Source organism: Tympanuchus pallidicinctus, unplaced genomic scaffold, assembly GCF_026119805.1.
Source record: "Tympanuchus pallidicinctus isolate F22 unplaced genomic scaffold, pur_lepc_1.0 scaffold8, whole genome shotgun sequence".
Lineage (NCBI taxonomy): Eukaryota > Metazoa > Chordata > Aves > Galliformes > Phasianidae > Tympanuchus > Tympanuchus pallidicinctus.
In genome coordinates this window covers 15,353,872-15,367,114 of record NW_026294802.1, presented here as the reverse complement: position 1 = coordinate 15,367,114, position 13,243 = coordinate 15,353,872, and the positions used below count along the sequence as shown (strand labels likewise).

The 13,243-nt window shown below is 50.5% G+C and overlaps 2 protein-coding genes across 4 annotated transcripts; one reads left to right on the top strand and one right to left on the bottom strand.

Annotated features, from left to right (window-relative positions):
* Positions 1-505: 505 nt before the first annotated feature.
* Positions 506-4,130, top strand: RRP7A (ribosomal RNA processing 7 homolog A). The gene is made up of 7 exons (XM_052668399.1): positions 506-644; positions 717-859; positions 987-1,112; positions 1,666-1,789; positions 2,504-2,601; positions 2,968-3,166; positions 3,674-4,130. Exons 1-7 carry the CDS (start codon positions 593-595, stop codon positions 3,757-3,759), a joined length of 828 nt encoding a protein of 275 aa, XP_052524359.1. The 5' UTR covers positions 506-592; the 3' UTR covers positions 3,760-4,130.
* Positions 4,131-5,041: 911 nt separating this feature from the next.
* SERHL2 (serine hydrolase like 2) lies at positions 5,042-13,243 on the bottom strand. Of its 3 annotated transcripts, none has more exons than XM_052668389.1 (12): positions 13,132-13,243; positions 12,120-12,354; positions 11,937-12,050; positions 10,837-10,878; positions 10,187-10,206; positions 9,906-9,980; positions 9,037-9,146; positions 8,698-8,777; positions 8,310-8,344; positions 7,481-7,557; positions 6,225-6,318; positions 5,042-5,773 (listed from the first exon to the last, which is right to left on the bottom strand). In XM_052668389.1, exons 2-12 carry the CDS (start codon positions 12,265-12,267, stop codon positions 5,657-5,659), a joined length of 912 nt encoding a protein of 303 aa, XP_052524349.1. In that variant the 5' UTR covers positions 12,268-12,354; positions 13,132-13,243; the 3' UTR covers positions 5,042-5,656. The 3 variants fall into 3 exon arrangements, with proteins under 3 accessions (XP_052524349.1, XP_052524350.1, XP_052524351.1); XM_052668390.1 differs by lacking the exon at positions 13,132-13,243 and adding an exon at positions 13,045-13,066; XM_052668391.1 differs by lacking the exon at positions 13,132-13,243 and adding an exon at positions 12,468-12,934 and having other exon boundaries at positions 7,481-7,554.

Sequence of the window (13,243 nt, the reverse complement as noted above, 5' to 3'; positions counted from 1 at the left end):
TTTAGGACAGTCTCGGATCTTTGCAGAGAAACACTCCATCACAGGAAGGCTGTTTTTCCTAGATAAGGAGGACTAATGAAACTTACAGTGGAGTTTCAACCTTGGATCTATAGCTGCGCCAGACAAAAATGTTTAACAATTAGCTTTGGAGGCATCAACTTGGCTTTACCTTGATACAGCCTTTGGAAAGCTCCTCCTCGTGAGCTGTGCAGTGACTGTATAGTGCTGAGGGCTCACTGGTCCTCAGGGAAAGGCGCTCAACTTCTCTCACGCAAGCGATGGATTTTCTTTGGCACCGCCGAGCTATGTCCCCGTTCCCTCGTGCTTGCCAAAAAAAAAAGGGAATTCAGCCAGCGGAGTGCATTCCACGCTGCCCCCCATCTGCGCTGGCGGCGTTAGGAGACCAAGCCGTGGCTCTGGGTGATGAGCGGGTACGTGCCGAGGCTCCAGGTTGCACCTGAACAGAGATGAGGGCGCTATAGCGAGAAGGAGGGGCTCGGCGCGCTGACGGCGCCGCAGCCGCCGCCATTAGCAGCGCCGCAGACTACAGCTCCCGGCAGCACCCTGGGCCGCCGCTTCCCCCCGTGCTAAGATGGCGGCCGCCGAGCCGCGCGTGGCGGTGAGCGCGCCGCCGGGATACATGGGTGAGGAGCGGCGGGGGAGAGGGGGGATAAGAGTCGCGGCGGCGGGGTGTTTAACCTGTTTGTCGCCCGCAGCGCTGGCGGTGAAGTTCGGTGCGCGGCAGCGCTCGCCGCACTGTCTCTTGGTGAAGGAGCACCGGGTGCGGGAAGGGCCCGCGGACACGCATCCGCCGCAGCGCACCCTGTTCGTCCTCAACGTCCCCCCGTACTGCAGCCCGGTGAGCGGGGTGGGGGGGGGCTGCGAGGGGCTCGACTGGGAGCCGCCAGCGCGGGGATTGGTGCGCTGGGAAGGCATGGATGGGAATCATCCCTGTTGTTCTCTGCCGGTTGTCCCCCTGCGTGAAGGACGCGCTGTCCCGTCTGTTCTCCTGCTGTGGGGCCGTGCAGTCTGTGGACCTCCGTGACAAACCGGGACCGGGAGAGAAGGCAGAAAAACGCACGTCCAAGTTCTTCACCAACAGAACGGCAACGGTAAGGGGCCAGGGGGGTAGTGGTGCTTTAGTGATCAGAATGGGAAGAAATCCCAAGTACTGAGTGGTGGTGGTGAGTGGAGCGTGAGTTATGGGAAAACTGCTTGAGGGGGGTGTATAGAGTCCTAAGCTGGAAGAGACTTAAAAGCACCCAGTCCAACTCCCCTGCAGTGAACGGGGACACCTATGGGTAGATCAGGGTGCTCAGAGCCCCTCCAGCCTGACCTTGGGATGAGGAACCGCCACCTCTCTGGGCAGCCTGTGCCACTGCCTCACCACCCTGAGTGTAAAATGCTTTCTTCCTACACCCAATCTAAATCATTTCTCCTTGTCCTACCCCAACTGGCTCTGAGACTAGAGTCTGTCCCCTTTCCTCTGTCCCCCTTTGGATACTGGAAGACTGCTATTGGGTCTCACCAACATGGTAGTAGGACTTAAATTTGTTGCTTTTTTTTTTTTTTTTTGTCATCCTACTGGAACCTGTGATTTGATCTCTGTATGTCTCCAACTCCCACAGTATATCTGACCATCCTGGGGGTGTTGTCTTCTTTTAGGGATTTCGAGTTGCATATGTGGTGTTCAAGACACCAGCTGGTGTCCAGGCAGCCAAGGCACTATCACAGAAAGGTCCATTGTTGATATCAACAGAGAGTCACCCTGTGAAAACTGGCATTAGCAGTAAGTAAGCAACAGCTGCGTTCCTGTTAACCAGAGCAGGGGAAAAATTTCCTCACTGAATCCTTCCTGACACATTCCAAGTTGTTCACCATTTTGTATTAAGCCTGGACTGGGAAGATGTGCAGTATTTTATTGTTCTGTTTTTCTTATTGTATCTTAGAATCATAGAATAATTAAAGTTGGAAGAGATCGCTAATATCATTGCATCCAACCATCCACTATACCTGCTAAACACATCATCTTGTTGATAGCTTATTCTATTGGATGTTGTAGGCCCTGGCTGAGTGACCCTGCAGGAAGACAAGGGCTCTTAGTACATCGGAAGGGCAGTTTTTCCCCACATCTCTTCAATATCATGTAGATTCAGAGAGACTGGCTGTGTTTTGCTTTGAAAACTGAAGCCAGGCACCACGTGGCTGTCAAGGTGTCAACACTTTGCATGTTACCATTGGTGGAAACACAGAATTGAATGTTGCATTTCTTGGGTTCCAGGATAGTCTGCTTCTCCTTGGAAAGTTGCACTCTCTTCCCATTACTTAATGCTTTTCTTCTGGTAGCCAAATCGTGCATAAGCTAAGGTAGTGGGGAGGCTGAATGGAAGTGGGAACCAAGGGTGTTCTTTCCCACAGCAGTTCTCTCTGGAGCTGCTGAAAGACATTACACCAAAATTTGCTTCTAGAGGAGGCTACAGTTGACTTCTGCTCTATGTTTCAGAGTGGATTGCCAGATACGCAGACTCGGTAGTGGATCGAGAAGAACTGAAGGCTGAGGTGGATGCCTACATGCAAGACTATGACAAAAGGATAGCGGAGGTGAGGCCAGGCTGGGGAGGGAACCCAGCTAAGCAGTTTGTTTGTGGAGAGAAAGGCAGAGGGAAAGGATCTCTCAGTGCCCAGGTCCTAATAGAAGTGGCAGAGGGAAAGCACTGGCTGGCAGGATTGCTGGTTTGGTTCATTACAACTGGCCCATCCATCCAGGGCTCCCAGTAGGCACCCACAAATAAAACAGGTCCTGTCTGGCATGCAGTGTTGTGACTTGAGTGCCTGGTCCCATGCCTTCCTTCAAATCTTGTACTAGGAGCTGTAACCGTGTGTCGGAGTGGGACCTTGGAGGAGCCCTGCATTAGACTGGCTGACAGCCCAGCTGTACTGAGCTGCCTCACCTTTCTGTCTCTGTAGGAAGAAGCCAAAGCAGCCAAGGAGGAGGGCTTACCAGATGAGGAGGGCTGGGTGAAGGTAACACGGAAGGGCCGCAAGCCTGGCCTGCCCCGGACAGAGGCTGCCAACCTGCGGGTGCTGGAGAGGGAGAAGCGGAAAAAGGCCCGCAAAGAGCTGCTCAACTTCTATGCCTGGCAGCATCGTGAGACCAAGAGAGAGCGTGAGTGTCTGAATCGCCTTCTACCCTTCTCTGAATCATGCTGTAGCCCAAAGAACATCTTTTTTTCTTTCAGTGGAGCTACATCCAGCTGCAGTTGAACAGCTGGCTGGGAGGCTGGGCAAATGGTCTAGCCAGTTCCTGGGGATCCCTTGCCACTACCTGGCCTAGCAGAGGCTGTTGGAATATTCTTTGCGAGAGTGGACAAATGGTACCATTTGTGGTACCATTGTTTTTGTGCTACAGATGTTTTTGTCAGTCTGCACAGAGGCAGCCACGGGAAGGGAGAACTAGTGTGTTCCTTCCCCAAGAGGGAGCTGCAGCACTGCAAAGCACCTGGAGCCTCAGCTCTGCACTTAGCCCTGACGCAAAAGGACCTGTTCTGAGCAATGTGTGCTTGCAGCTGTCTGAACGGAACATCTTCCAGTGTGCAGAAGTGAAGCTCCACAGGAAGAGGGAGGTCTGCTGCTCCCCTGTGACCTGTTGCCTTTCTTTTGTTGTGTGTTTCAGATATTGCCCAGTTGAGGAAGAAATTTGAGGAGGACAAGCAGAGAATTGCACTGATGCGAGCCCAGCGCAAGTTTAGGCCATACTGAGCTGAGCTGTTTCTTCTGATGCCTGTGCTGGAGAGGGCAGGAGAGATGCTTACAGACTCACGTGCCATAGGGTTTCGAGGAACTGAGGCAATTTCATATCCCTGCCATTGGATCTCATGTGGGAGCATTGGCTTCAGTCGCACTGCATCTTCCTGCTCTCATGGCTGTGCCTGCACTGACATCATCCAGTACCATTTCCCTATTTGCATGGGCCAAGGGGGCTGAGGCGTGTCTTCTGACAGCCTGTATCTCTGTGCCAACCAAGGCCCTCCTGAAGTTTGGTAAGAGACAGTATTTGCCCAACACAACCTCTGCAGGGGCAGGGAATGGCTGAAGAATTGTAAATAAACTGGTGCTGCTCCTCAAAGGCAGGAATGCCCCTTTCTCCATTGCTGTGTTGTGGGGAACAGTGTCTTCTGTACTGGACTAGGTTGGTGATAAAAGCCATGGCTTATGTGCCAGTGCCAGGTCCTTTAGGTATTTATCTGGGGGCAATGAAGAATGGGAGAGAAAGCCTGGAAACAAACAACTGGAAAGTTCCCAGACCTGCTGTCACTGGGGGAGATCAGTGGTTTGGTACAGAGCCCTACCTTTTCTCTTGGTGCTTCCCTCCCAGGCAGCTCTATCTCAGCTGGGTGCTGAGATGCCCTTCCAGCTGTATTTGGGTCTCTGCAGCTAGGTGTAGCCTGGGCTACAGTGGGAACCACTGCCATTCAGCACTGTCACTAGACAAAGTGAGAGGACAGCCTAGCTTTGGAGGGATAAACCAGACTCCAGGGTGTTTCCACAAAATCTGCTGCCAGCCCACAGGAGGGCAGGTAAGGATGGCAACATGCACACCCAGTTGTTGGGCAGTGCTTTTGCTGCTGATCACATAACTTGCAACTTGATGCTAGCAGCCTGTGACAGCTGTTGTGATGTGAAAGAAGGCACCTCTAGCATGCAACATTTATTTTACTGCCCGCAGCCTCAGTAAGGGAGTGACCATGAGCATATGTAGGAAATGCTGATAAATCCGACACAGTTAAGCTAAAGTACATTCACTGTCCTCTAGAAAATCCACTGTATATTCAGCTTCCATTGCATGAGGAGATTGCCAGGCCTGCTTGCTTCATATGGCTTTTTGCATCCATTTAAGTAGGAGGTAGATGGATACTTAACATGAAATATCCAAAGCAGAATGCATGGAAAAATCATTGCTTCATAAGATTGGCACTTGAGCTGCTTGGGTGAGCATCCTGCAAGAAAGGTTCACTCTTCTGTAAAGTCAAAGACGACAGTGTTAACAGTGGAAGATCAATCTTTATTTAGAAGGACAGAAATCACCTCTGCCAACTTTTCCATTACTAATAGTTCTCACAGCTGCTTCAGCTAGAGGATTAATGACTCATTTCCCAGCAGTTCATTGAAATGGCCTTCTGTACCCAGGTGAGCTCTCATTTAAGCTGATTATTAAAAAAAGCAGCAGCCCTCACAGTAGAAGAGAGGTTGAGGCTGCCTGAGCTCAGGCAATCGTGGAAATAAGCAGAGAAGCAGAACTCTTTCCTGTTTTTTTTCAACTGGCTTAGCCCTGGGAGGAGACTTGTCACTTCATGCTGAGAGAGGAGGAAAGAATGAGCTACCTCTCTCTTGCACTGCTACAGCTGCTAGTGCTGCTGCTCCCTGAGGAGCTTCTGCCTGTATTCCTGATCCATTTTAGGATACAGAAGTTAGGAAGAAGAAAGGGGAAAGCTACTGTGTATCTAACTTTGCAGATCTGCATTCACCCCTTCAGAGAGCTCAGCTTAGGAAGAAGTAGCATGAAACCGACATTGGATGTGAGGTAGGAATGGTGACAGTTTCTCCAGAGTCAGATTTTGAGCTACTTCTTGTCCTGGACTGCTGTTGCAGTGACTGCTTAGAGCCTTGCTCTGGTGTTCTGCGCTGTCAGGAAGTTGCTGATGATCCCAGACACCACCTCGGGTTCATTCAGGTGCACAAAATGACTCCCAGGCACCTCTACTAGCTGGATGTCCTAGAGGGAGAAGACAAGTAGAAATAAAGCAGGAAAGTGTTCCTAAAGCATTCCTTCAGGCAAGCTGTGCTCGCTGTGTCCTACCCTGGGAAGGAAGCCAAAGGAAACAATGCAAAAATGGTGTCTCAAAGAAAGGTTGGATTTTACATTTCTGTAGCTAACTGCAGATACACCAGCCCCTGACAAACCCATCACATAAAGATGACAGTCCAACAGGGAGGCAGGACAGGGGTGGGAGGAACTGGGAAGAGAGTAATATGTGGAAGGGCAGTACTGACTAGGATTTTGGCAGTAAGGGCAAAGCTGGCCTTCCATCCCCTCACACGAGGACTGGGCTGTTTAGGACAAATCCCGTGCTGAGGATATTCTCTAAGGTAAGTTATTTCCCAGCTGCTTTCAGGTTGGTGTCTCGTGAAGTGGATGGAGAAGTAAAGATGGAGATCGCTCTCACCTCTTTGAGGGTATGCTCAAATGCCTCCCGTAAGGATTTCACAAACTGATTTCTGCTCTCTAGCTTATGTGGTACTAAGAGTCCATCTTGTGCTCTGAAAAGAAAAGAGCAAGGCTCAGTAAAGCACACGGTGTACCTCTGTCTTTGTGGCTGTCTCCTGGGCAGAAGCAGTGTCCCCAGGACAGACTGGGATGGCAGACCCAGCTGCTCTGCAGGCTGCCTGTAAGCAGCATGGTTACAGGTTTGTGCATGGTAGTCAGAGGAGTAAGGCATGGCTTGGCTAAGCAGCTGTTGTCTATCAAGCTATTTGTTTAATACTTGGAGTACTGCCTAGTAGTATCACAGGGAGACAGGTTAAATATTATCCCCCCAGGACTGGCTCCTTAACTTGTCTCAGTATATAATTCCCTGCCCCTACCCTATCTTCTGCTCTTGGCTTTATTCCTTCCAGCCAGCTTCTGCATCTCACCTCTGTCCCTTTCCCTCCTCCACACTGCTGCTTGAACACTATAATCACAGTTCCTGCCCTATTTGGAGCAGGAGGCACCAGGGCAGTTCCCCTGAAGAAGCCAGTGTTAGATTCCCTGTAGAATTAAGACTGTACTGCAGGTAACTAGATGAAGGGATGTCTGAGGCTTGAGGGGATGTGTTCTGTATGGCCTAGAGGACCTGCCCTCACCATGATGTTCCATTTTTTTCTGCTCCAGTCAAATAGGAAAAGTCTTAAACACAAAGAAAAATGCTCTCATGATTTGAATAGCCTGGAGAAGCCAAAACTGAATCTCGTTTCTCAGCTCCCAGCACCTCCTTATTTCCCCTGGACAGTGTGGGCCAACATCACCAGAACCTTGCACACCTTGCCCTCTAAGGAGACAGCAAAAAAAGCAGGAGGACAAACACCCAGACCAGACAGATGGCTTGTGGGGCTCCAGGTAAGACATCGGCTGCCTTCCCAGCATCTCGTCCCTGCCCTGGGGCTGGGTCAGGCTCCAGAACCAACTGAAACAGGTGAGCACTGCAGTGGCTTTACCGTTTGTACAGCAAGAGGAGTAGAGGGCAGATGGGTTGTTGCCATTGAAGGAAGAGAGTCAGACCACAAGGGAAATATGCAGGAATGATGATGGAAAGGCTCGTGTGTCTGCCAGGATGTTCCCTTTGCTCAAAGCCAGGGTGAACAGATGGGGAAGAGCCCTTCTAGCCATCACTGCTTCACACAGAGTGGCAGTGAAGGCTGGTTTTGCTTGTGCCTCACTCACACTATGATGAGAACACGGTCCTTGATCTTCTGCAGGAGCTTCACACACTGTTCCACAGTGAGGTACTCTCGACTCTGCTGCAGGTGCAAAAACAGGGAGAGCAACAAAAATCAGGAACAGCAGCTGAGGATAGAGGGTGTCCCCAAGCCCTGTGCAGGAGAGACTCAGGCCCCACAGCCGCTGTGCTGAGACAGGACAGGCTGCCAGGCTGCACACAAGAGCGCCTGGCTCTGCAACTGCTCCTTCTATCCAGATGTGTTTCAGGGCTGCCAACAGCACTGCCTGCTGGGTTGCAGCACATATGGGAATGATCTCACAGCAAAGAAAAAGCTTTAAAAAGTCCTTTTAGTAAAAAGGAGATAGTACAATACTCTGGTGTTCATAGCTTGGCAGTAGCACAGGTAGAGGAGGCCCTTCTTACACAATAGTGGCACAATGCTATCAACATATCAGATGTAAAGACTTTGTTCTACTCCCTCCCCCCTCCCTGTAAGGGTGACCTGACAAAGAAGCTGACCTAAAACATCCATCCATCTGCTGCCTTAAGAGTTACAACAGCAGGAAAATGTGGCCAGGAGGCCCTGGGGCTCAGGAACTGCTAAAAAATTCAGTAACATTTTCCAGTGACTCTAAGCTGAGTCAGTTAATGATCAAGTGCAGGCTCTTTTAAAAGTAGCATTTAAAAGAGGTGTGGGAATTAGGAAAGCAGTAAGTAAATGGTTGGGTGGAGGCAGAGCCTGGGCTCAGTTAGTGGGCCTCCACTACCTCTGTTTTCTGTAAGCTCAGGGCTCAGAAGCAGCAGGGGGCAAGTCAGAACAGCAATGCTCACCGTACGGACTCTCATGTCTCTGTTATACACCAGCCCTGCAAGGAAAACAAGAGCAGGTTTTCATGTCTCAAAGAAACAGGAGTTGCTCTGCTCCTCACCTCTGGGGTTTGCCTAAGACTTTTTTGAGGTAAGAGTAGGATTAACTCAAATATCTCATTTTTATTATTTTTTTTCTTCCTTTACCCATTCTAGGACTCAAGCTTCAATGTCAGCTGCTGGGAAATGAGAGCTTTGCCTCCAGATTTAATTGATCCCATTCAGGCTATGTAAATTCATAGCTTGGGCACCCTGGACCCTGTGGAAGACAATGGCTGTTGGCTCTGCTCCCTTCCCACACCCGGTGTTGGGCCAGGCCTGACATGAGCCCCGTCTCCAAGCAGCCCCTTACCAGTGGGTGTCTCAGTTGCTCCTCGCTGCAGCAGGATTGCCCCACCCTCTGCTGTCAGATGTCTGTTTGCTTCTAAAAGCCTGGAGGAAACATGGCAGAGACATTGTGCTGCTGAAAAAAGGAGGAAGCGAAGCGAAAATGGCATGACAAGGTGACAGCAAGCTCTCAGGCTGCTTCAGAGAAGAGAGGGAAGCTGACTGCAGAAGCAAAAAGTCTTGCTGAGATACCAGAAGAGAACTTGAATGGGCAGAACCGTGACAGTTTCCCGTTACGGTTCATGCAGCCACAACTGCCCAAGGTGAGGATGCACAGCAAATGAAGAGACAGGGGGGAACCCACCTCTGCAGTGCTGCTTTGGGGCTACGTGCTCTGGGAGCTTGCTGCTTTGCTTCTAGACTCAGTAATCTATCGATAGCCAGCCGCTTGGATTTCAGCCATGCCTCAGTGTCCTAAAACAAAGAGATGTACAGCGCAGGAATAACCTCCCATTTCTGAGTCACTTTATGCTTTATCAAAGGGTAGAAGAGGGTATTTCACCCATCAGCATCTCTCAGAGCTAGTACCAGTTATAGACATGTTAAAAATGCCTACTTCTTGAGGAAAGAGAACAGCAATACATAAGAGGCAAGATAGGAGCAGAAAACTAAGCACTCTTGTATAGAAGTTATTAACCTTTCACACTTGTGATCTCTTTTACCTCCTCCCACTTCACTTCTGAATTGAAGACAACTCTCTAAAAGAACAAGGTAAATCTGGGATCTTTTGCCTCTGACCACAGGCTTCTATCAAACCTCCCAGCATCTGGTAGTGATAATGGCAGTCTGGGAATGTAGCTTTATGTCCTGCCAGGAGCAGAAAAAAATCTGCCAGCCTTGCCCTCAGGTCACCAACAAGCTTTTGGCAAGTAAACAGCCTTGGCAGGTAGTTAGCTGCTTGGACAGAGATTCCAGTTCCTTTTGCACATGGGCATGGCATAGACAAGTGAATTTCAGTGCTACAGGACTGCAGGATGCTCCCCAAGGGCCATGCTAAGCAGGGTCTCGCTTCATGCAACAAGGAGCAGATCTGTGCTTGCCAAAGAAGTTTCAAGAATTGTGTGATCTGCCAGGAACTGGGCACATCAGTGTTCTTTTTGAACAAATGAGGGGAAGACAAAGACACTTCTTCATATTTTAAAAAAGAGAGAGGAAGGACACATGAAGTCTAACCTCTGGAGCTAGTAGAAAGCCAAGGTTTTCCAGCAAGATCAGCTTGTCCACCATCTCAGGATAAATGAAAGCAAACTGAAGAAAGATGAAACATTATGAGACAGAGAAAAGCTGCACATTGAGTACTGTTTTACATCTTGCTGTAGTGGAGGTGGGGTTAGAAAAGGGCCTCTCCTTCTCCAGAATCCAAGACCCGCATAATCTGTTTCTTCATTCCTCTCTCATTTGTTGTTCCAGCTGCAAAAGTCACAAACCCCACGAAGAAAGTATGCTTTACTCACCATTCCTGCCACAGACCCACCTGTAAAGAAAAGGAGGGTGCTCAGTTATGCCCAGGCCACCTCTTGGTAACAGGAGCACCTTTTCCCCAAAGCAGGAGCTGTCTTAGAAGCACAAATGCGTGTTTGTAACAAGGGATAACACCCAAGCTACACAGTAAAGCTCTCTTCGCAGAGAGGATGCAAGTAGAGAGCAGGACTGGTAAGCTGGACTCTGTGTCCTGCCCCATCTCCCTCTCAGGCAGCAAAGACAAAGGAAGAGTTATCAGTTAAAACACTGTGGTGTGCAGGTACTGTGAGCTGTGTCCAGAGAAGCCCTGGGCAAGAAAGGCAAGGCCATAAAGCCTGGGGAGAGCAGGAAAGCCTGCTGTGAATATTCCCGCCTTAGACCATCGCTCTTTGTTCATCACGGCTCCCTCCTGGGGGCTCAGGAAATGCCCACAGGGACAGTCAGTGCCCTTTGTACTGCAGTGTTGTGAAAACAGAAGCATTTAAAGCAAGGATGTAGATTTTTGAATCACTCAAGCAAGAACTTGGTACTTGACACAATATAATAAATATTCCAACCCAGCTTCTAGCAGCATGCTTTGTAAATTAATTATCTACTCATATTTCCATGAATCTCACAGCTTACAAGGAAGAGAGCCACTTACCCATACTGTGACCCATCAGGGTGAACCGTCTCCACCGCAATGCTAAGTGGCAACAGACAAAAACAGACAGTGATGCATTAGAAACCAGAGCTGCGGCATCTTGCTGCTTCCCCACTAAGACAGGCCCCTTCTCCCATGAGAGCTGCTGCAATGCTTAATTCGTTTCCTAATCCAGAAATGAGGTGGCTGAGTAGGCCCGTTTTAAAGAAAAAGAACATCCACCACCTCATTTCTTTGGTAGTTATCTCACACAGCTCTCAAGTACACTCTGCACTGCAAACAAGCTACTGCAAATTCCCATTTACTGCCAGACATGAGACTGGCAACTAAAAAAGGAGCCTCACTGTGCAGCACCCACTGAAAGGGGGAAACCTTGTAGGAGGGTGCTCCTACAAGGCATGCAGCACGAGCTGCAACGACACGGCCAGCATTGCTGCCATGGGGAACGTATCATTATCCCAAGTGAAAGCTCTTTGTACCAGGAAGTGTATCAGTTTCAGCTCTTCAGTCCATTTTTAGGGGGCTCTGGGAGACTTATAGGAAAATACTGCTTCATCAATGCTGCCATCTGAAACATACCACGCTGAAAGGCATATTTTACACTCTGAAACACTGAAGAGCTACCACTGGCTCCCTCACAATCGGCATACAAATATGTAGTCAGACCAGATGCTACTAGAGCCCAACGCACCTTGGCTTTCAGATTTCTTTGCATGGCCCTAAAGCAACCACCAACCTGTGAATGCGGAGAACCAGAAGACTCTCCAGTTAACATCTAACTCTGGTTGGAGGTTGCTGCCTGCTTAAGAAATGTCAGTCTGGGGGAGTTACTTAGTTGCATCCACCACTCAGCCACTACCACTGCTTTTCAGTACAGAAACATTTCCTTCCCAGGGTTTACTGTTTCAGTAAAAAAAACAAACAAATCAAAAACCCACAGAGCAGGAGTCAGTTTAACAAAGCACCAGCTAAGCTTAGCCTGGAGAGAAGCAGAGGGTGCTCCCTCCCAGCACTTGATGCTGCTGACTTGTTCCAAAGAGCAGGAGTGAGACAGCACCCCCTACACAGTCATCTCCTCAAGGGCCCTTTCAGCTACTCACCAGCTGCCACGCGGCGCACATCGCTCACATAATCTAGGAAATAGTAAGGGGAGCCTGCAGGCCGGTGAGATGACAAGCCATGGCCAGAAAAATCCATTGCCACGTACCGGCAATCTGAAAAGCAGAGAGCGTCAGACACAGCCGTGCCACACAATAAGAACCATGCCAGGGAGACAGACCCACCTGTGGGGAGCAGTGGAATAAGCCTGTCAAAGGTGTTGGCGTTGTCCAGCCAGCCATGCAAGCACAGCACGGGGTGTCCCTCGGGGGGTCCCCAGGCCTTGGCTGCCACATGGCCCCAGGGCACGGGGAACTTCACCTCCGAGAACATGCCCAAAATAAAGCACTCTCAAGTGATGTCCCCTGAGAGCCACGTGCTTAGAACACGTCCCAGGGAGCTTGTTAACAGCCTAGAGCTCTGAAAAGAGTAATACAGATCTTTAGTAACTCACTAGCTTTCTGTAGTCTTAATTAGCAGCTTGCTGATTTACAGCTCCCCATTCAACATCCCCAGCCACTACGTCTGCTTGCCTGTTTGGGGACTCCTCCTCCCAGCACGTACTAACGATGCTCCTAGGAAAAGAGGGAGTCTTTTCTTCCTGGGAATAAGGATGCTGCCTCCTGTACTAGATTACTGCCTCCTTCTCCTCCTTCAAACTGTGATTTCTCCTCTCCTGCATCTCCTACAGAGTATGTCACACAGCAGGTCTCCTGCTGCCACCCTCCCACATGCTCCTCTCGGCCACAATGAGATGAGCCCACGACCCACCAGGCACCTGCTGGCACACACACCTGTCTCACTGCTGCCAATCTGCCTGTCAGTTGCTGAGCTTCATCAGCACATAGAGTTGGTTGGGTTGGAAGGGAACTTTAACCCTAAGCTCCAAGTAAACCCCCTCCAGCACAGAAACCGGCCTCCAGGGCTCCTTCAGGACTGTCCTGAACATCCCTCCATTAGCCCTAACCCTTCTAGCTCGCCGAGACCCACAGGTAGCCTGAATCCCCCCCTCACACACTCAGCCCCACCTCTCACGCTGTGCCCCCTTCCCAGTCCCAGTCTCACCCGCTGCACCTGAGGCCTCCCCCCCGCATCCTCCGTCGCTCCCACCGCATAGGAGCCCCATTAAGCTCAGCGCGGGGCCACCTCCCCCAGCCCACGGGCTGGTCTCAGCACGGCGCCCCAGCCCCCTCCTACCGCTCCGTCCGCTCGCACGGCGCAACCAGGCCGCACGACGGAGCCCGGAGGCGGCGGGGCGGGCACCGCGGCAGCACCTCCCCGCGGCCCGGCCGCTCCTTCCCTGCGCCTG

Coding starts and splice junctions, on each gene's coding strand:
- RRP7A (XM_052668399.1), top strand. CDS start 593: ATGGCGGCCGCCGAGCCGCGCGTGGCGGTGAGCGCGCCGCCGGGATAC. Junction 860..986: donor TCCCCCCGTACTGCAGCCCG/GTGAGCGGGGTG, acceptor CCCTGCGTGAAG/GACGCGCTGTCCCGTCTGTT. Junction 1,113..1,665: donor TCACCAACAGAACGGCAACG/GTAAGGGGCCAG, acceptor GTCTTCTTTTAG/GGATTTCGAGTTGCATATGT.
- SERHL2 (XM_052668389.1), bottom strand. CDS start 12,267: ATGTTCTCGGAGGTGAAGTTCCCCGTGCCCTGGGGCCATGTGGCAGCC. Junction 10,207..10,836: donor CCTGATGGGTCACAGTATGG/GTAAGTGGCTCT, acceptor TTTTCTTTACAG/GTGGGTCTGTGGCAGGAATG. Junction 9,981..10,186: donor GTGGGTCTGTGGCAGGAATG/GTGAGTAAAGCA, acceptor ATCTTTCTTCAG/TTTGCTTTCATTTATCCTGA.